We start from the raw sequence: 22,879 nt of genomic DNA on the forward strand, positions 1-22,879 counted from the left end.
TCTGTGGTGTTGCAGAAAGTCCGAGTTAAAGTCAGGAGACTTGAGTTCTAGCCCTGGCTCTGCCACTCACTAGCTGTGCCTCAGCTTCCCCATCTGTGAAATGGGGGTGACAGTATCTACCTTAGAGGGCTATTGAGAGACTTGAATGAGACATCACAGGTGACAGCAGTTTGTAAGCGACACCGCACTGCAGCATGTGTTCAGTTTAGATTTTCCCAGTGGGAACGCGGTGCAGGTGAGCAGCTGCCTCGTCTCCCTGCCACGCCCCATGCCCCACTCCCCCATCACTTTCCTCTTCTGCCTTGGTCTGTGGATTTCCCGTATCTCTTTCACTGCTTCTTCTCTTCCTAATTTCATTTTTCATTGCCTCCTCATTTTTGCAGTGTGTCCTTTCCACCATTTGCGGTGATGTGCTGAGAACACAACAAGATGAGATGAGGATGTTGAGGGTTTGGGAGCCACACTCCTCTCCTGACTATGCTATTGAACTTGTGAGCTATTAGATTGAAGGAAAAGGGCCTGGGCACAGTGGCTAACACCTGTAATCCCAGCATTTTGGGAGGCTGAGGTGGGCGGATCATTTGAGGTCAGGAGTTTGAGACCAGCCTGGCCAACATGGTGAAACCCCGTCTCTACTAAAATACAAAAATTAGCCAGGTGTGATGGCACATGCCTGTAATCTCAGCTACTTGGGAGGCTGAGGCAGGAGAATCACTTGAACCTGGGAGGCAGAGGTTGCAGTGAGCTGAGATCAAGCCACTGCATTCCAGACTGGGTGACAGAGCAAGATTCCGCCTCAAAAAAAAAAAAAAAAAAAAAGATTGAAGGTAAAGGGCTTCCAAAGGAAGGATTTCATCTGGGTAGCACTTAGTACTTCCAGAGCATCTTTTACCCATAACCAAGGCTCACAGCAATGCGGCAAAGAAGTGCTCCTTTGACAAGTGGTTAAGTGGAAAGGCAGGAGTTGCCCAGGGGCACAGGGCTGGTTGGTGGCAGAGGCCGGATTCAAACTCAAGTCTCAGGATGCTTAGTCTGGAGTTCAGTCCTCAGGGCGTAATCCACTACTGAACCCTCTCCTGAAGCCTGCGTTGGCAGAAGGGCCCAGGAAGTGGAGGCAGCCCAGCCCACAGGCCTCATTCAAGCCAAACATAGTCGCTCAAGATGTCACGAGCCAGCAAGCCCCATGCAGGGGAGAGCATTAGCTGAGCACTTGCTGTGTGCCAGGCTCTGTGCACGATGCTGGGCAGACTGCAGGAATGCAGGGTAGTTTCTCAGTCTTGGGGTTGGTCCTGGATAGTTCTGGAGACAGACAGGCCTGGACTAGCAGCCTGGAATAGGACTGTTGACAGAAGTAAGGTGGTACGTAGTACAGACAGAGAGGGAAAGAGGGCCTCTGTTGGGGGGCAGTCTCAGGAGCCCTGGGAGTGCTGAGTCCTGACCCAGTTTCCTGGTCTAGGCTGAGCCCTGACCTGGCTGGTGCTGGCCAGGGCACAGGGTTCTGCCTCCTATCAGCCCCAGTGATCTAGGACTCTGCAGAAAAGGTTTCCCTGATGCACACTGGAGAGTGACCTGGATTATGTCCAGCTTGGCCACGGACTAAGCCTGAAACCATCATGAAAATACTGAGATGCACTACCAAGCTTTAGAGCCGGGGTTCCCGACCCCCAGGCCGTGGACCAGCACCCGTCCATGGCCTGTTAGGAACCGAGCCGCACAGCAAGAGATGAGTGGCGGGTGAGCCTGAGCTCTGCCTCCTGTCCGATAAGCGGTGGCATTAGGAGTGGGAACCCTACCGTGAACTGCACATGCGTGGGATCTGGGCTGTGCACTCTTGAAGAGAATCTAATGCCTGATGATCTGAGGAGGAACAGTTTCATCCCCAAATCACCCCCTGCCACCACCATCCCAGTCCATGGAAAAATTGTCTTCCACAAAACAGGTCCCTGGTGCCAAAAATGTTGGGGACTGCTGCTTTAGAGTATAATGGAAAGAGACAGACTTGGGAGCTTCAAGACCTGGGCCCAGTTCCCCTAGGGAGGCCACTGCACTTTCCCAGGGCACAAAGGCTGCGTCTCTCTGTCTCTGTCTCTGTTTCTGTCTTTGTCTCTGTCTCTTTCCCCAGATTCTTCAGCGTTGTAAGTTAAATGTAGGATCTCAGGTTTCAGCTGGTCTTCTTGGGCAGTTCTCTTCCCTTCTCTAAGACCTGTTTCTTCAAGTGCAGGACAAGAGGGTTAAACAACATGATCTCTAACCTTAGAGATCAAGGTGATCTAAAGTCCCTTTAGGTGATCTCATCTGTGCCTTGCCTGCTTCCTTTCCAACCAGGCCCCAGCAAAGGGCTTGAGGTACCACTAGCACTACTGAGCCCATGAGGTTTGGGCACGGGCCTGCGGTGACAGGTGCCAGTCCTAGTGAATGTCACTGTTTTGTTCATTCTTTCACTTGGCGACATTTTCTGAGCTCCATGCTGGGTGCCAGCCCAATGATGAACATGACAGGTGCATTTCTGGCCTCCAGGAGGTGACAGCCCATGACTTCCAGGTACAAGCAGAAAGGGACAGATGAGGCCAAGATCCCCTGCCTTGTCATCCCCCAGGCTGGCGACCTCTTCCTCCCTAGGACTCAGAAGGCCCAGGGTCCCACCTTGTTTGTAGTGGGTCCATCTGCCCGCTAGACTGAGCCCCTTGAGGGCAGAGCTGAGTCTTGTCTACTTTGCAAGTGACCAGAGGCCCTGGAATCAGAGAGACTTGGGTTTAAATCCTGGTGCGGCTCCTTATCACCTAGGATGCTACCAACCCAGCAAGTTCTAGTGAGTCTAACGCTTGCGCCAAGCTCTAGCCCATCTTGCCGCACACTAAGTGCTCAGTAAATAGCAGCAGTTCCTCTTATCATTGCTACAAGTACGATTGTTACTCTGGCCTCTCCATGGGGCCTGGTCCACACAGGGCCTGTGTTAGAGCCAAAGCAAACTGGCTGAAGGTGGCCACTCCTGCTTCCCCAGGGCACAAAGGCTGGGTCTTTCTCTCTCTCCCCACAGCTTTTCTAGCATTGTAGGTTAAATGCAGGAGCTCAGGTTCCAGCCTCTGGGAAAGGAGACACCGTGTCCAGGCTCTGTTTCCACCCATTGTTGTAGAGAGCACTGTCTTTCTTCCATGGCCTCCTCCTCCCCACTCAGGTTCCTAGCCCAGCTGCTGCAGGCCCTCTTACCCTTGCCTGAGCAGAGGAGGGGCCCCTCCCTTGCTTGGAATCCCTTACCTAGTAGAGCTGTGAGAGACATTTGCTTTCTGGTCTCTCATTGCATTTTTTTTTTTTTTTCAGCCTTGTGACAGTCCCGTGGGGCAGGTAGAGCAAGGAGCATATCCCTTTTACAGAAGGGGAATCCGAGCCCAAAGTGGTTCCCCAGCAAGGACTGTGGGGCAAGTCTCATGACCCCCAGGCCAGTGTGTCTCGCTCAGCTGGCTCCTGCAGGCCCTGGGCAGAGTAAGGCAGAGAGAAGAGGCTTTCTGGGAGGTCAAGAGGCTTTAGGGGGATTTGAAAGACCTCTTTTCCAGGATATTCTGGAGCCACTGGCAGGCTGGTTCTTTCAGGGGGAAGCCAGGGAAGTTTACGACTTGTCCACGGGGTTGAGGGATAGAGGTTAAAGCCAAGGGACAGCCCCAGGCTCTCTTTGGGACCGGGCTGACCCAGGCCTCCGGAGCCTTCCTGAACAGGAGATGGGAGGCGGCCTTCTGCTTTGTGGGTTGTGCACTGCTGACCAGTGGTGGCCAGAGCTGCAGCCACTTCGCAGAGGGAGAAATGGAGGCGGGGGTGTGGAGAGACTCCACCAAGGGCCTGGTAGGGGTGGTGGGAGTCAGGCCCTATCACTGTATCTAGAGAGGGCGTGGGTCTGATGCATGCATGAATCCAGAAACCTGGCTTGGCTGATTCCAGAGCTGTCACCTGGGGAAGGTTAGTTACCATCTGAGCCTGATTTCATCTGTGGATTATCTCAGAGCTTGACTGGAAGGGGTATGGCTCAGGAAGCAGCTCAGGGCTGCTGCTGGGGCTGCCACCATCTTCCCACAGCGTTCCCTGTTGTGAAGTGCAGGATGGCCTGCGCGTTGCAAGTCATTTTGCATCCTTGTTCCCCACCCCACTAAATAAATGCCAGTAGATCCCTCATTGCGATAACCGGAAGCTTCCCTGTCCCTGCATTGTGCGGGCAGCACTTTCCCCAGGGGAGAGCCACTTCCCTCATTGCATGCCCTGCTCTCTGACCTTAGTCACATGCTTCTTCTGTAACTGCCTGGCTTCTGCCCGACTCCAGTCTCTCCACACTGACTCTGGCTACCCCATTCCTAAGCTCCCATATGAATCATCACGGACTTTTGAGCTCAGGTTCCTCCCTCTAGGGTGTCTCAAGCCCAGCCCGACATGCATGAGATACTCAGAATGTGGCCCTTGCTCAGGGCTAGCAGAGACAGACTCTCCCTCAAGGTGGGCTTGGCAGAGTTGGGAAGAGGAAGGACACAGTGATTAACTTTGAATGTCATGTATACCTGTGGCTCAGGTGTCCAGGACACTGGGCATGGAAAAGGGTGGTGGTACCCTTGGAAGGGGCATCAGGTTGCCACCTGGCTGGATGCCTGGGCTGACACGTCCCCTGGGAGTCTTGGGAAGAGGGAGTCAGATGCTGTGCCTGGTGGATTTGTGGGCAGAAGCCCAGGGAGGTAGGACTATGGGGAACCGGGCCAGGCTGCTGGCATCTTCCCCCAGCCCGCCCAGTGCCCAGACTGAGGAAATGGGGAGGGGAGGGAACAGGCCAGGTGTGAAATGGGGCAAGCTTGAAGCCTCTATGACAGCTGGCTCAGTGGACGGCCATGGCTCCACTCTCACAATCATCCCTCATTTTTTTCATCATTTCACAGAGACCTTCACGCCCATCACCAATCCCATTTGACAAACATGGCGACGGGCTCAGAAACTGAGGTCATTGTACAGCCAGGAGGGGGAGAAAGTACGGACAGAAACGTCCTTAGCGCTAGTGATTCACTTTAAATGAGGAACTCGCCTGTCCTGGGTAGCAATGGGAACGTGCCCATAGGGAGGTAGTGGCAGCTGTGCCCTGCAGTGGTTGGGGAGGGCGCGGCGTTGAGCAGCAATGGTTGATGGCTGCACCTGAGCTTGAGTTAGGAACAAGGCTTTGCTCCCTGTGTCTCCAGCTCTGGGCCGAGGACACAGCCACACCGTGTGACCGGGTTTCAGGGGGAGGGGTAGACAGCTGGTGCCAAGTGTCAGCCTGGTGGCTGCTCCGTCAAACCCCAGCAGCCAGCCTCAAGAGGCAGAGCCTGTCATGAGGCTCTTCCCAGCCCCCACAGAGCCAGACGGGAAGCCAAGCCCGGGGGAGAGCGGGTACACTATTCGAGGGTCATGACAGAGCTTCCAGTTTGTGCCAAGATGGTGAGGTGAGGGCGGACTGCTGGTCCTCACCCCAAAGTCAACCCTGGAGAAACTACAGCAACCAGAGGGGAATATAGATCCTGGAAGCCGCAAACAAATAGGTAAAAGAATGTGAGGAGGCTGGGTGTGGTGGTTCACACCTGTAATCCCAGCACTTTGGAGGGCTGAGGTGGGTGGATCATTTGAAGGCAGGAGTTCAAGACCAACCTGGTCAACACGGTGAAACCCCATCTCTACTAAAAATACAAAAATTAGCTGGATGTGGTGGTGGGTGGCGCCTGTAATCCCAGCTACTTGGGAGAGTGAGGCAGGAGAATGGCTTGAACCCGGGAGGTGGAGGCTGCAGTGGGCGGAGATCGCACCACTGCACTCCAGCCTGGGCAGCAAAAGTGAAACTGTCTCAAAAAAAGAAAAAAAAAAAATTGTGAGGTGGCCGAGGAGGCCCCAGGCTGCTTGAACTGGTGTGTGTGTGGGGACTGGGGCTTCCAGCCAGGCCAGGTGCCGAGGGGATGGCAGGGAGAGGGATGCTTTGTAAGTCCTCTCACTGCTCCCAGGCACTCCCGTGGGAGGCTGTCGCCTACTCCTTTGCTGATAAAATTGTGACAGCAGCCCGGCTGGAGTGAGGATTGAGAAGAATCATTGTCAATAGACCAGCAGCTCACGTCTTTTCTCACGGACTCCCAAAGCTGTTGCTGGAAATCCAGACTGTCTTCCCTTCCCCATGGTTCCCCTAAAGATGTGGAGATGGAGCCCTGACTCAGTTGGGTGATTAACACTGTTTCCCTGAGGACTCCTACCTCAGTGCCCATGCCTGCCCTGCTCTCCAACCCTGGGGACTGACACAGACTGGCCTTTGCGACATCCCCAACACTCACCCACCTCGTTGGGCCCTCAGCTGGCAGCTCACATTCAGGTATACAGCACCTGTGGGCTCGTTCTCCACAGGGAGTAACAGGCCCAGACCCGGCAGGGCCACCGAGGAATGCCAGGCTGCTGCCCCCGTGTCATTTGCAAACGGGCCTCGCCTGTGCAGAGGTTTCTGGGGGCAGTATGGGGGGGGTTCCTACACACCCTCCTCACCACCTCTTTCAGGAAGCAGCTGAGACGTGAGGGGCTTGGACCAGGCCGGCTCCTGGGACTGGGGGCCAGTATGTTCCCCCAAGAAGCAGCAACGCTGCTCGTCCCCCTCTGGGCTCAGGGCTGAGGGCTGAGGGTGGGGGGTCTTGGGCCTCCTACCTCATCGAAGTCAGCCACATCCTCGCAGTTCTCAAGGACCCGGGAGTAGAAGGATTGTCCTGTGGCGAAAGAGGAAATAAATTCGAGGGTCAGACCAGTCTAGATGACAAGCGTGGGGTCAGACGTGTCCAGATGATGAGCGTGGGGTCAGACCTCCTCAGCCTGGGAGTCGTCCTAACAGCATCCGACTTGTCGTGCAACGTGGGACAGCGTGCATAACTCTCCCAGGGTGAGGCCAGTCCCCTGCGGCTTCTTCTCTGACCCTCTCAGCAGCCCTAGGAGGGAGGCGGGTCAAAGGCCGTGAGCTCCATGTTAGGAACGGGAATGCCACAGCACAGAAGGCCCAGGCTGGTCAGTGTGGCTGTGGGAGCGGCCCCCAGCTGCTCTTCACCACGCTGCTGCCCCAGTGGCTCTCTCAGCCTCCTCTGCAGCCTCCCCAGCTCTGCCAGTGGCCCCGGGCCTTGCTGCCCCCAGCAGAGGATTAGTCTGGAGGGCAAGGGCCCTGCCTGCCGACAGGGGTCTGTGAAGCCCAGCCTCCTTCTGTGACCCTGTCTGCAGCCGCCCCAGGGGCTCCTGCCCAAACAGCAAGTCAGATCCCAGACAGCCATCCCCCATGGGCCCGAGGCCTTCCCCTTACGCCACTGTCATGGTTCGTCTTCCTGTCAGCCTTAGCAGTGAAGAGGGTCTCCAGCAGTTTCCTCCTGGGCTCTGTTCCTGCCACCACTTTCCCCACTGACAGGGGAAGTAGACAGTGTGTGAGATGGCTACGCATTGTCCCAGGCTCCCCTGTCCATACGCCACCCAGTAGGGTGTGTCGGGAGGACAGAGGTAAAGCTGCCCTCCTTGCTAGTCCAGCTGGAACTGGCCCCAGGCATGCGGAGAAATAAGTCAGGAGAGAATCGAGGGCAGGTTGGGGGGCTCTAGTGTGTGGGAAACACCAGCGAGTTCAGCTCACTTTGAGAAACAGCCGCTGGGGTCTCCGATGTTCCAGGCCATGTCCTGGGCCTTGGGATAGAGGATGGACCAGGGACAAGTGTACAGGCTCCCCCGCTGCAGGGAGCTGATGGTCTAGAAGGGAGGCCAGGAGCCAACAGGGCACCAGTGCAAGGGCAACACCATTATTATTATTATTTCTTTTTTTTTGAGACGAGTCTCACTTTGTCCCCAGGCTGCAGTACAGTGGCACGATCTCAGCTCACTGCAACCTCAGCCTCCCAAGTAGGTGGGATTGCAGGCACCTGCCACCACATCTGGCTAATTTTTGTATTTTTAGTAGAGACAGGTTTTCACCATGATGACCAGGCTGGTCTTGAACTCCTGACCTCGGATGATCCGCCCACCTCGGCCTCCCAAAGTACTGGGATTACAGGCGTGAGCCACTGCACACAGCCTCCAGTGCAACACCATTCAGTACATGCGCCAAGGTGCAATTTTGCACCAGAAACAGACATGATGCAGAGAAGGGAGGATAAATACTGTTTTGGGGATGGGATGGAACCACAAGAGAAGGGCTTGTCATTTCTGTGAGGAGATAGGATGTGTTAAAAAAAAAAAAGTTGTTACTTAGAATTAATTTATTATCCTCTGTCAATTCCACACCAAGGGAAAAAGGGCAGCATCTATAATAGAACTCCATTAATTTAAAAAAAACCCACCCAAATTATGTGCATCTATTTCTTATATGAATAGACAAACATCTCCAACCATCGAAAGTGGTTACCCTGGGGAGGGAGAGTGAGAAGATGCTGAAAGCAGCATGCTTTGATGTGAGCCACCGTGCCTGGCTGAAAGACAAAAAGATACACATGTGAATTTGAATTTGTTTTTCAGTGACCACCTTTGATTTTTATAATTGAAAGACAAATGCCCTTTTTGTTTGTTTGTTTTGAGACGGAGTCTCGCTCTGTTACCCAGGCTGGAGTGCAATGGTGCAATCTCGGCTCACTACAACCTCCACCTCCCAGGGTTCAAATGATTCTCCTGCCTCAGCTTCCTGGCTAGCTGGAAATACAGGCATGTGCCACTGTGCCTAGCTAATATTTTTATTTTTAGTAGAGATGGGGTTTCACCATGTTGGCCAGGCTGGTCTCGAACTTCTGGCCTCAAGTGATCTGCCCATCTCGGCCTCCCAAAGTGCTGAGATTACAGGCATGAGCCACAGCACACAGCAAAAAGACAAATACCTTTAAATCTCCACCAGCATAAACCACTTCATTGAAGGGCTGTCTCCAGGTTGAAGCCAGTCCTATTTGGGATTTAGTTTGGGTTGTCACTAATGGAACCCACGGCATGGGGGGAGCGGGCTGTGCTCCTCTTCCTACAGAAAAACCCAGGAGACCGGGCTAGAGTGGCACCAAGCTAAGGAGGTATTAGAGGGATCAGAGCTCCTCTGAACCTTCCCTGTGATGCTGGGAGCTTGGCGAGGAAGGGGGCTCAGCAAAGCAGGCTTGTTCCCTCCAGGAAGTGACCTCTCTCCTCTGGTGTGGGTGGCCTCATCTGTACAGGAAGAGCTCTCCAGGGTCCTAGCAGCTTTTATGACCCAGGAGCTAGTCCTAGCTCAATGCAGAGCTCCCCTCTGACAAGGAGGGCAGGATGGGGGTGGGGGTGGGGGGACGGTGGTGGCGTGTTAATGTCAGATCCACTGAAACGAAGAGAGTGGATGCACTGCGGAAGGGTGTGTGTCTGTCTGTGTGTTTTGGGGTAGGGGCATGTGGGGAAAGGGCTGGCTGCATCTGAGATAAGGAGGAAAAAGCCATAAAGCAGAAGCTATCTACGCAGAAGAGATGTGAAATAAACAAGATGGGGAAGGAAGAATCTTTAGCACTAACCAGGGACAAAAAAAAAGAAAAAAAATCAACAAGAAATATCTCAACAACAAGCCCCCCACCCCCCGCCACCCAGCAACCAAGGGAGGAGAGGGAAAGTGTCTGAGGTTTAAGCTTTCAATTTTTCCCACAAGTAACACACAATATAAATTGAGAATCAGGTGAGCAGGTTTGTGTACGGGGGCTTCCCCTAAAGACCTGCTGCTCTGAATAATCAAAGACCTTTTCATCCTAGAAGATTTTAATGAGCCTTGGATATAGCTGTCCTCTAAGGTCTCTTGGAGTGAAAAACGGAGCAACCCAGCTGAGGATTAGGAGAGGGTAGGGAGTGGCCCTCCTCCAAGGTGGTGTCAGATTCAAATGTGCATGAAGCACTGAGGCTCAAGCCCTCCCCTGCTTGTGCATTTCCCCATAGCTTTGTTAGAGAGGAAGTAAAATACGTGAAATTAGCCACTGTAGAATTTATACATCAGGGCTCTGCTTTGAAATGTGGTAAAACCTCATTGATTTAGGCCCTGGGGATTTAGAGATGGTGAATATTCTCAAACAGGATGAGCTAAATTTACCTCTAGATATTCTTTTTTAAAAAAGGTTTGCTGAAACACATCAATCATACAGAAAGAGTGGAAAGGCCAACTTATTAAGAAAACGAAACGTCCTTCAGCATTTTTGGAAAACCATTTCAGGAGGGCATGTACAAACAGTGACTGGCAGTATTCAAGTGGTTCTGTTCTGTTCACTGGAGCGGAGCCAGGGACCTCCATCATCCGTTCCAAGTGATCAAGGGAATGACTAACCCATCTCTTGTTTCAAGTTCATTTCCACCTAACATCTCTTTGTTCCATGTCAGTCTTGTTGACATTCCAGCTTCACTTTAAATGGCTTTCAGACAAAACCATTAAAAAATCCCAACATCCAATCACCTTTCTTGCCACAGCGAAGATGGAGAATAAAGCTTGAAAGAAAATAGCTTCTTCCTTGCCTGGAGAGGCTGTTGTGGATGGAGTGAGAAGGAGGTTAGATGGGGAAAATAGAACAGCATCCTCCTTCCTTCTGAGACAGCTGCTCCTGGGATAGCTGAGCTGTTTGGTCTGAAATAAACTCCTCCCTGAGTCAATAGATGGAGTATGAATAGCAGAGTCTGTGCTCAAAGTGTAACAAGTGCGTGGCATTGAATATACCCATTTCTCCATTCACCATTTAAAAATATCCACACTGCAGCTACCCTCATAAATGAAGACGAGCTCAGCGCTTGTTTCAGAAGCAGGGTGGCACGCTGGTCTTTCATGGGACATGATTTAAGGGGACAAAATGTTCCATCAGCACAAAATAGCTCCCTCTTCCAGACAGCTTACCCTGCTAGGGCCATGCCTCTGAGAAAAGGCAGATGTGCAGGGACACGGCTGCCAGCCCATGTGCGTTCATTCATTTCCACAGGCTACCAGAGCTTTCTTGCTCCTGGCTTGTGTGCCATTTGGCCTTCACAGAGGGGAGTTGTACGAAGATCATTCAAATCTGGATGATGCCTTTAGGAGGGTATTACGATCCAGAGGGAGATGTGTCAGATGTGGAAAATTCTGCCAATTATATAAGGCAGAATTTTGCCATTGGCATGCAAAAAGTGTAAACAAAGTGAGAACACAGGAAAAGGAGCAATGACTCTCAATGTAACCGATTAAGGAGGCGTTGCAGAAGCACGGACATTGACACTAGAAGACAGGAACTCTGGGTATTAAGAGAGACTGGGGAGCAAGGAGAAGGAGGGAAATGCAGGCAGAGAGTACAGTGTAAGAAAATGTTTGAAAGTGTGGAGCACAGAATGAAGCCCCAAGGAGCTGGACACAGGACAGGGGAGTCCCCATGGTGAAGGGAAAAGTGAAAATGGCCTGCCCTCAAGGAGCAGCCTGTGGAAGCAAGACTGGAGAGCGGCTGGGGTCCCAAGAGGGCAGGGGGTGAGATGGTAGGCTATCCAAAGGGGAAGAAGAAGGTCCTAAGGCTGTTTTTCAAGGACGTCATGACTCTGCCAGGACCGAGCCCACTGGCCTGTCTCCCAGCAGTGCCTGCCATTGCTGTTGCCCTATGGGAACTGAGAAGCAGTAAAACTCTGCTCGTGACTCAGACCTGGTGCTGCTATTTTCTCATGTTATTTGAAATCAGTAAAGCCTTGTACGTACTGCCTGGGATGGGATGTACAGAGCTCAGCAAGCAGCCCCGTCCCCTCCCGTGACGTTCCCATGTCCTGGCGTCTCCTCTTCCTCCCTTCCTCTCTTCCACCACAGCAGCTCTCTGAGTGGTGGCCCTGCTATATTCTCTCTCTCCCCACTTCAGATCAATCTGTTCCTTTTGAAGGCCAGCTACTCCCATGGAGCACCAGGAAGTAGGGTCCAGTTACCGCTTCATGCAGGAAAAGGAGCCAGGCCCTCTCAGGTGTGGAGCCTGGCACACTGGCCCATGGGCTGAGGGCCGGGGAGCTGGTCGCCGGGGAGCTGGTCATCCAATCCCTTGGGGTCTCAGAGTTACCACCTGTAAACTGGGGGTCATTATCCCAGACCAGCCCATGTCCTGGGGCCATCACGAGGATGACAAGAGACTGTTATGGGAAAGTCTAATCAAAGCATCAAGTCCCTTACAACCACAAGGGCATAGGATAGAGGTTAAGGTTCTTGGGCCAGAGTCCTTGAGTTCAAATCCCAACTACCTCTTCCTAGTTTGGGTGCCCTGGATGAAGCTAATTAACTTCACTTTGCCCTCATTTCCTCACCCTTAAAATAAAGGAAATGATAATGCATAGAACAGCATCTGGTGCAGCTTACCCTTCAATAAGAAAGAGCTATTATCAGTTTACTAAAGAGTCTTGTTTCTCCTTTATTTTTTTGAGATGGAGTCTTGCTCTGTCACCTGGTCTAGAGTACAGTGGCGTGATCTCCACTCACTGCAACCTCCACCTCCTGGGTTTAAGTGATTCTCCTGCTTCAGCCTCCCAAGTAGCTGGGATTACAGGTGTGCCTGGCTAACTTTTTTTGTATTTTTAGCAGAGACAGGGTTTCATCATCTGGCCAGGCTGGTTTCAAACTCCTGACTTCAAGTGATCCTCCCACCTCGGCCTCCCAAAGCGTTAGGATTACAGGCGTGAGCTATGGCGCTCAGATCACTTCTCCTTTAGACCTTTAAGTTATATGCTAAATATAAAAATGGCCTTTTCTATTATGAATCACATTTATAGCTTATTTTTAGTAGCATGTAATCAGAAATAATTTTTACCCTCATCTTATATAATGTTTTTCAAGTTTTAGGTATTTTAGATGTGATTCTCTTTTCTTTTTTCAAAACTAGGTGAAACTTACATTCATGGATCTTAAGTGTAAAATTCAATGAGTTTCAATAAATGCATATTCCTGTGTAACTGCTACACGGTCAAGACACAGAACATTTCCATTTGCTCCACGTGTTCTCTTGTGTCCCTTTCCCGTCAATTTCTAGCCCCCTGGTAACCAGTGTCCTGATTTCTAGCACCAAAGATAATCACTTTTGCCTGTTTTGAGCTTCATATAAATGGTGTCTTACAGAATGTACTTTTTGTGTGTCTAGCATCTTTTGGTCAATGTACTGTTTTTGTGATTCATCCATGTTGTTGCATATATAAGTAATGTGTTGATTTTTGTCGTAGAGTGATAGTCTGTTGTATGCATATACCACAACTTGTTGATCCATTTCTCTGTTGATGATGTAAACTTGTGGGTTGCTTCCAGGGTTGGCCTCTATGAGTCAAGTTACTATGAACATTCATGTGAGTCTTTCTGTGGAAATATAATTTTATTTCTCTTTGGGAAATTCCTAGGAACAAAATGCTTATGTCACAGGGTAGGTTCCCTTAGCTTTATAAGAAATTGCCAAATAGTTTTCCAAAGGGATTGTTTCATTTCACACTCTTTTTTGTTTGTTTGTTTGAGATGGAGTCTTGCTCTGTCACCAGGCTGGAGTGCAATGGCACGATCTTGGCTCACTGCAACCTCCGCCTCCTGGGTTCAAGCAATTCTTCTGCCTCAGCCTCCCAAGTAGCTGGGACTACAGGCACACACCACCACACCCAACTAATTATTGTATTTTTAGTAGAGATGGGGTTTCGCCATGTTGTTCAGGCTGCTCTCGAACTCCTGACCTCAAGTGATCCACCCGCCTTGGCCTCCCAAAGTGCTGGGATTACAGCCATAAGCCATCGGACCTGGCCTCATTTCACACTCTTATAAGCAATGTAAAAAAAGTTTCAATTGTTCCACATCCTCATCAACATTTGATTACTGTGAGACTTTTACATTTTAGTCATTTTAGAGTATGTGAAATAGTATCTCTTTGTAATTCTGATTTTCATTTCTCATGACTTAAGATGTCGATCACATTTTCATATTTTTATTGGTCATGTGTCTGTCTTATTCTATGGAGTGTCTGTTCAAGTCTTTTGCCTATTTAAAAAATGTCATCATTTGTCTCATTATCATTGACTTATAGGGGTTCTTTATACATTCTGGCTACAAGTCCTTTGTCAGATAAATGTGAATGTTTTCATCCTGTGTGTGACCTGCCTCCTCATGCCTTCTTAAATGTGAATTTTTTATGAATAGGAGTTTTCAATTTTTTTTATTCTGTGACTAGCCAAAGAGAGTTTCTAATTTTTAAGAAATGCAAGTTTTTAGTGAATTTCTTATCTTTAGTGCTTAAAATTTGTTCTTTAAGAAGCCTTTTCCTAACCCAAGAATATAACAAAGATGTTCTATATTTTCTTCTAGAAGCTTGTCGTTTTTAAAATATTTAAATCTATAATCTATCTTAAATTAATTTTTGTGGGTGGTATGAGGTAGGAGTTTGAAGTTCATTTTTTCTCTGTAAAGATATCTACTTATAGATATCCAACACCTTTATTCAAAATCAATTGATTTTATATGTATAGGGTTTACTTCTGGACACTGTATTCTGTTACATTGGTCTATATATCTACTCTTAGACCAATGCCACACTGTCTTGATTCCTTTAACTTTATAGTTAGACTTATAATTAAATAGAGTTGACTCTTGAACAACACAGGGATTGGAGTACTGGTGCCTCATATAGTTGAAAAGCTGTGTATAACTCTTGATTCCCCAAAAACTTAGCTATTAATAGGCGGCTGTTACCCAGAAGCCTTAATGATAACATAAACAACCAATTAACACATATTTTGTACGTGTATTAGGTACTGTATTTTTACAATAAAGAAATCTAGAGAAAAGAAAATGTTATTAAAAAAAAAAAAAGATAAGGAAGAGAAAATATGGCCAGGCGCAGTGGCTCACAGCTGTAATCCTAGCACTTTGGGAGGCCAAGGTCGGGGGATTACTTGAGGTCAGGAGTTTGAGACCAGCCTGACCAACATGGTAAAACCGCATCTCTACTAAAAATACAAAAAGTAGCTGGGCGTGGTGGTATATGCCTGTAATCCCAGCTACTTGGGAGGCTGAGGCAAGAGAGTCACTTGAACCCAGGAGGCAGAGGTTGCAGTAAGCTGAAATCACGCCGTTGCACACCAGCCTGGGCGACAAGAGCGAAACTCCGTCTCAAAAAAAGAAAAAGAAAATATATTCACTATTCATTAGGTGGAAGTGGATCATCATAAAGGTCTTCAGCCTCATGATCTTCATGTTGAGGAGGCTGAGGGAGGGGAGAGGTTGGTCTGTCTCAGGGGTGGGGGAGGTGAGTAGAAAATTCACGTATAAGTGGACCCGTGCAGTTCAAATCCATGTTGTTCAGGGGTCAGCTGTCGTTTGAACCCTCCAATTCTCTTCTCCATTTTCAAGGTTGCTTTAGCTATTCTAGATCACTTACATGTCCATATAAATTTTAAAATAGTTTTCAATTTCTACAAAATAGTCTGTTGTGATTTTTATCAGGATTTCATTCAGTCTATAGATTATTTTGTGGAGAATTGTCATCTTAACAATTCTGAATCTTCCAGTCCATAAACATAATCTAATTTCTACATGTTTGGGTTTTTAAAAAATTTCACTCAGCATTTTGTTCTGTTTTGTTTTTAGGGTGGAAGTCTTTCATGTCTTTGGTGAAATTTACTTTCCCATGTATTAATCTTATATCCTGAAAACTTGTTAAATTCACTCACTAATTGTACTAGCTTTTTAATAGATTCCTTAGGATTTTCCACATAACCAATCAGGTCTTCTGTGAAAAAAGATAGTTTTACCTCTCCCTTTCCAATCTGTCTGAGCTGTGTTTTTCCTGCCACCTTGCACTGGCTGGAATTCTAGCACAGGGTTGAATAGAAGCGGTGAGAGTAGGCAACTTTGCCTGACTCATGATCTTAATGTTCGATATTTCTGAATTAAGTATACCATTAGCCAGATGTGTTTTGTAGTTGTCCTATATGAGATTGAAGAAGCTCCTTCTATTGGTAGTTTGCTGAGAATTATTATCATGAATGGTTACTGAATTTTGTCAAATGCATTTTCTGCATCTATTGCTATAGTCATGATTTTTTTTCTTTGCTGGGTTAATATGGTGAAATATTTTGATTTTCTAATTTACAATTAGAAAATCATTCTAATCTTGCATTCTTGGGATAATACTCACTTGTCATGATGTGTTATCCTTTTCATATATTGCTATTCAGTTGGCTAATATTTTGTTAAGGATTTTTTACACCTGTGTTCATGGGAGATATTGGGCTGTAATTTTCTTTTTGTGTAAAGTCTTTGTCAGGTTTTGATAACATAAAATGAATTGAGACGTATTCTTCCTTCTCTATTTTCTGAAAGAGTTTGTGTAAGATTGGTATTACGTTTTCCGTTAAATGATTTTTACAGGCCGGGAGCAGTGGCTCATGCCTGTAATCCCAGCACTTTGGGAGGCCAAGGTGGGCAGATCACTTGAAGTCAGGAGTTTGAGACCAGCCTGGCCAACATGGTAAAGCCCTGTCTCTACTAAAAATTAGCCAGGTGTGGTGGCAAGCACCTGCAGTCCCAGCTACTCTACTTGGGAGACTGAGGCAGGAGAATCTCTTGAACCCGGGAGGCAGAGGTTGCAATGAGCTGAGATGCACCACTGCACTCCAGCCTGGGCGACAGAGCAAGACTCCATCTCAAAAAAAGGAAAAGAAAAGTTTTCTACAATACAGCAGTGAAAACATCTAGACCTGAAGTTTTCTTTGTAGAAGGAATTTTATTGTAATCATCATCATCATTGTTATTACAAATTTGATTTCTTTAATAGATATGGAGCCTCTTTAGATTTTCCATTTCTTTTATGTCAGTTTGGTAAATTGTTTCTTAAAGGATATTTTCATTTTCATCTGAGTTGTAGAATTTATTCAGGTAAGTTATTTATAATATTCCCATATTTTCCTTTTGATGTAATGATATTCCCTCTTTAATTCCTGATATTGGTAATTTGTGTTTTCTTGCTTTATTTTCTTGGTAAGTCTTGCTAGGGTTTATCTATTTTATTAATGTTTTCAAAGAACCAACTTTTGGCTTTGTTAAATTTCTCTGTTGTCTATTTTCTATTTCCTTCCTTTTTTACTCTCCTTGGGTTTAATTTGGTGGGGTGTGTTTGATTTTTATTTATTGAAATGTAATTCACATTCCATAACATTCGTCCTTCTAAAATGTACAGTTCATAGTTTTTAGCATATTCCTAAGGTTGTGTACCCATCACCGCTATATAATTCCATCACCCTGGAAGAAGACTCCATACCCATGAGCAGTCACCCCATTCTCCCTCCCCGCAGACCTTGATAACCACAAAACAACTCTCTGTCTGTATGGATTTGCCTGTTCTGAATATTTCATGTACATTCATGCACCACATAACACTATTTCGGTCAAGGACGTCTTGCATATACAACAGTGGTCCCATATGATTATAATATTGTATTTACTGTACCTTTTCTATGTTTAGATACATAAATATTTACCATTGTATTATAATTGCCTATGGTATTGAGTACAGTTACATTCTGTCCACATTGGTGGCTGAGGAGCAGTAGGCCATACCATATAGCCTAGGTATGTGGTTGACGATATACACACACACACACACACACACACACCATCTAGGTTTGTGTTAGTACACTACATGATGTTCACACAATGACAGAATCGCTTAAGGATGTGTTTCTCAGAATGTATACTCCTATCATTAAGTGATGCCTGACTGTAAATGAGATTATACAATATGTGGTCTTTTGTGTCTGGCTTCTTTCATTTAGTATAACGTTTTCAAGATTTGGGTTGAATTTACTTTTCTTTTAGTAGCTTTTTTGAAACAGAGTCTTGCTCTGTCACCAGGCTAGAGTGCAATGGCGCAATCTCAGCTCACTGCAACCTCTGCCTCCAGGGTTCAACCGATTCTCCCGCCTCAGCCTCCCGAGTAGCTGGGACTACAGGTGCCCTACACCATGCCCAGCTAGTGTTTGTATTTTTAGTAGAGACGGGTTTTCACCATGTTGGCCAGGCTGGTCTCAAACTCCTGACCTCAGGATCTGCCCACCTTGACCTCCCAAAGTGTTGGGATTACAGGCGTGAGCCACCGCACCTGGCCTCTTTTGGTATTTTTTTAAGGCAGAAACCCAGATTACAATTTTACACTTTTCTTCTTTCCTACTATAAGTACTTAAAATGATAAATGTTAATATGTTGTATTTTCATTATAATTCAGTTTAAAATGTTTGATGAGTTCTCTTTTATTTTCTTCTTTGACCATAGGTTAAGAAGGGTATTAATTTACAAATATTTGGAACTTTCAAAGATATCCTCCTGTTGTTGATTTTTAGTTGATTCCACTATAGTCAAAGAACATACTTTGTAAGACGTTTAGTCTTTTGAAATGTATTGAGACTCGTCTAATTGCCCAGCATATGGTCTGTCTTGGCGAGTGTTCTATGTGCATTTAAGAAGAATGCATATTTTTCAGTTTTGGATGTGTAATGTTCTGGAAATGACAGTTACGTCAAGGTGGTTGACAGTGGTGTGATTTTTCTGTCTAGTTGTTTGTGATTATCTCTGGTAATAACACTTTTTTTCCCTATGAGGAACACGTCTTCAATTTTATAATGACAGTTGATGGCATGGTAGAAGAAAGAAATTCAATTCAAAGAGTTGTCCAAGAAAGCAGCGATTCCTCACATTTCTCACATAGTGTACTCTCCGAAAATCACCAGTGACTCACAGAGCCAGACTTGGGATACTGTAGAGTCCCTGGGTCTCTTGCTGGAGAAGGTTACCCCTTCACTTTCCCCATTTCTCCGTTAAATGCAGGCCTCATGGAACTATAACCCTTTATTTTCCACAAATTGTACTCAAATGTCATTTCTGCCTCCACTCATGTATTTCCCCTCAACCCACCCTGCTAACACCTGGGTTTACACCATGGAAACTTGGGCTTGGGTCAGGGACTCGTCTGAGAGGCAGGGGCAGGGCAGGGATGATAAACCCCCTCTCTCTGGCTCGGCTGGAACCCGTACTTCTTCCACACCCTCACTCAAACTCTGGCTTTGCCCTGCAACTGAGAGTGCTGGTTCCCGTTTTTCAGACCCTGGCACTGAGGCAGGGAGGGCCTGTGGTGTTTGTCTTTGAGCCTGGGACAGTGCCACCCACACAGTCAGCAACTGCTGGGTCTTAAGCTAGTGGTCCCAGTGATCCACAAGTGTGTAGGGTACCCATTCTGTGCCAGGCACTGGGAGTACAATGAGGTATAATGGGAGGGGACTCTTCTACCCTCTGACAGGGTAAAAATATTGTTGAAACCGCAGCCCTGACTTTATCTTAAACTTTGGTTTAGAAAAAAAAGCCAGCGGGTGAACACTGATTTCCAACTCAGCGGATTAGCCCTTCTGCTTTGAAATAAAAGAAAATAAAATAGAAACGAGGACTGTTGAGCCAGCATCTAGTGGGTTGATCATTTCAGACAGAAAGCGGTCAAGTGGTCTAGGGTAAAAATGATCACATGATAGTCCCTGTCTCAGGAGCCTTTTCTCGAACTGCCATGGAGAGAAATGGGTCACTGTCTGGTGCTGCCTGGGTGGCAGGCTGCAGGGGCCCTGTTGCTAACTGATCACTGCTCCCGCACCCACAGGTGGTGCTCCTTGCTCCCACTTCTATGCCAGGTCTGTTCTGTGCCATGCTTTGTACTGTCCCTGGGAAAGCAGCCAAGGGGCTTGCCCTCAAGGCATCCACCTGGATGGTGACGGCTCCGGGTGTTTTCACCCTGATATCCACATGTTTGCCAGAATTCAGGGTGTCAGCAGCTGGCAGGAATCTAGAGAATTGACTAAGGCCCTGTACCCCAAATCCCTGGGTCCGTGGTGTCCCCCCAGGCCGCAGTGTACTCTTGTCCTGAGGCCACTTGTCCTGCCCTCTCACTCACTCCAGGATTCCAGCACTGCTCCTTCCTCTCTCATGCCTCCTACTGAGGCTCTCAGCCCTCTGCCTGCCTTGGGTGCCTCCCCGTCATCCCTGCCCACAGTCCTCACCTCTAGAATCTTCTCTCCAAAACAAGATCTTAGCATCCTATTCTCCTGCTAACAGTGTCTCCAGTGTGACACCAAAGACCCTCCGTGTCTGGCTGCTTCCCCCACCCGCCCTGCCTTCTAGCCTCCCCTCCACCCTCCCCTGATGCATCTCCACACCTGGCCTGGCACACAGCTGCACTAGTGTTAGCCCCTAGACCCTCTGCCTAGGATGAAGCCTTTCATGGCTTTTTATTTGAGACAGAGTCTCACTCTGTCACCCAGGCTGAAGTACAGTGGCACAATCTTGGCTTACTACAACCTCTGCCTCCTGGGTTCAAGTGATTCTCCTCAGCCTCCTGAGTAGCTGGGATTACAGGCATGTACCACCATGCCTGGCTAATTTTTGTATTTTTAGCAGAGATAGGGTTTCACCATGTTGGCCAGGCAGGTCTCAAACTCCTGGCCTCAAGTGGTCCCCCCCACCCGCCCCCCACCTTGGCCTCCCAAAGTGCTGGGATTACAGGCGTGAGCCACTGCGCTGGGCCCTTTTGTGGCCTTTGTTCCGAGCTGCAATCCTTCAAAGGCTTCTTAAATATCGCCGATTCCCCCTGCTCAATACAAACTCCTGACTCACTTCTGGGCTCTGGTGGCCAAGTGGGAACCTGCTCCTACCTCCCTTCCCATCTGCCCTTCCTCTGTCTTCCTCTAACTGACTCTGGCTCACCTACTGGGGTGGCTTCCTGGCCTCCTGGGCTAAGTGGGTTTCCTCGCCATGAGCTGCCCGGGTACCTGTGCCTTTCTTTCCAGAATGCTCCTCATGATGATAGGTGCAGCAGTCGTCTTCCCCCTTTGAGGACAAGAACCACGTCTGTCTCATTACCCCGCCATCCCCCAGTGCCTGGAATAGTGCCTGGCACACAGCTGTTCATCAACAGAACGAGTGAATACATGATTCAATACCTGATTTACAAAACACATTAAAATGAAGCTTCTAATAAATTGGGGGAAAAATTATGACATTGACAATTAGGAAATTGATCACTGCCTGATTAGTTGATAGTACTAAGGAATTGTTATTAATTTCTTTAAAATGACAAAGTATGTGGTATTTCTTTCAGTTCTTATCTTGTATAGCTATGTACTGGATATTTACACATGGAATGGTATGGGGCTTGGGATTTTCTTCAAAGTAATTTGGGGTGGGGAAGTAGGATGGGATGCAAATGAAGCAAAATTGGTCATGAATCCATAGCAGCTGAAATTGGATGGGAGAACATGGGGCCATGAGACTGCTCTCCCCGCTCTTATATATATTTGAGGTTTTTTATATAAAAAATTTAAAAAAAATGATAAGGCCAAGTGCAGTGGCTTACATCTATAATCCCAGCACTTTGGGAGGCTGAAGCAGGCAGGTTACTTGAGCCCAGTAGTTCAAGACCAGCCTGGGCAACATGGTGAAACCCCATCTCTACTGAAAATACAAAAATTAGCTGAGCGTGGTGGTGTGTGCCTGTAATCTCAGCTACTCAGGTGGCTGAGGTGGGAGCATCATTTGAACCTGGGAAGCTGAGGTTGCAGTGAACCATGATTGGGCCACTGCATTCCAGCCTGGGCAACAGGAAAAAAAAAAAAAGAGAGAGAAAGAGAGAGACCCAGGGATGGGAGTGGGTGGGAGAGGTGTGGCTTTTGTGTGGTCAGTAACGATGGCTAAGATAACCAAGACTTCCCAGTTCAGAGAAATGGCTTGCAAGTCTGTTCTTGAGCACATTTCTGGCAGCTTTTTCCTGAGGGCTTTTGCAGCAGAAGACAGTTTTACCATCATTTCCATTACATGAAAACACACTCTTACTTATCGAAGCAGGAGAAGCCTGGGAAATTTTCTATGTGCTCTGCCTGCTGTTCTCTGGCGTGCAGTGGCTTGCTCTGGGGGAGGGAGGAAGAGAGAACACTCTCTACGTGGGGCTTTAGGCAGAAATTTTCCCCAGGTGTGGTGAGGGGATCTGAGTATGCTTTGAAGAATGGAGGCTGCAGGGAGCATATCTCTTGGGTCTACAGCAAAAGCGTAGGGCTGTGTCCATAGCCAGCCACAGGCTGCCAAGGTCGTCGTAAGGGTCCCCTGCATTGCCGCCTTCAGCAGGGACGATGCCAACCCCACATCGTCCAACAGAGGGGGTGCTAGGCTGGACCAGAGCCCATAGGCAGGCCTAGGCATTGAAGGAGCATCTCAGGGATGGGGTCACTGGGCATTCTGCCTCCTTTACCAGGGACAGCAGGTAAGTTTCCAAATAGTAGATATATTTATCATCAAGAGGGAGAGCGCCCTCATTTTTCTTGGGAAAATAAATCTAATGTGGAGTCTGAGGTGGTGCCTGCAGCCAACAGTAAGGAGAAATCTCGTCCCCAGGGCCTCAGCTGCAGCTCCTCCTGCACATTCACTCCCCAGGCCCATTGTGCCTTTCCCAGTTGCTCTCCCTCTGCCACTTTCTATAGCCTCTGCTCCAGCTACGTGATGTGGCTTCCTCGTCACAGTACTTGGCTGCAATTCTCCTCTTCCAGCCTCTGGTCTGGTCAGTCCCTCACCCAGAATGACTTCACCTTCCTCCATCACCAATTCCTCACCTCCTGCATCTCCATGGGTGCAGACAGGCACGGATTTTCAAGACCCGGCTTACACACTTCCTCCTCCTGCTCCTCTTCCTGCTAAGGAAGCCTTCCCTGGGCTCTGTAGCTCTAAGTAAGCTGTCATCCTCTGAACATTGTTGTGATTTACCCCCACCCCTGAGCATACCGCGGCCCTCCTGTATACTGCCCTCATTTCACCTCTGTGTGTATATATATATATATATATATATATATATATATATATACATATATATATTTTGAGACG

The 22,879-nt window shown here is 48.1% G+C and overlaps 1 protein-coding gene across 6 annotated transcripts in view; it reads right to left on the bottom strand.

Moving 5' to 3' along the window:
- OTOF (otoferlin) overlaps nt 1-22,879 on the bottom strand; it is a 100,006-nt gene that overhangs the window by 71,766 nt on the left and 5,361 nt on the right. For all 6 annotated transcript variants that reach the window (XM_032301250.1, XM_032301251.1, XM_032301252.1 and 3 more), the window contains exon 2: nt 6,676-6,734. In XM_032301250.1, the coding sequence (XP_032157141.1) occupies nt 6,676-6,734 (59 nt within the window). The remainder of the gene's footprint in view (nt 1-6,675; nt 6,735-22,879) is intronic.

This window comes from Sapajus apella, unplaced genomic scaffold (genome assembly GCF_009761245.1).
Source record: "Sapajus apella isolate SASKATOON/1434 unplaced genomic scaffold, GSC_monkey_1.0 scaffold44, whole genome shotgun sequence".
Classification (NCBI taxonomy): domain Eukaryota; kingdom Metazoa; phylum Chordata; class Mammalia; order Primates; family Cebidae; genus Sapajus; species Sapajus apella.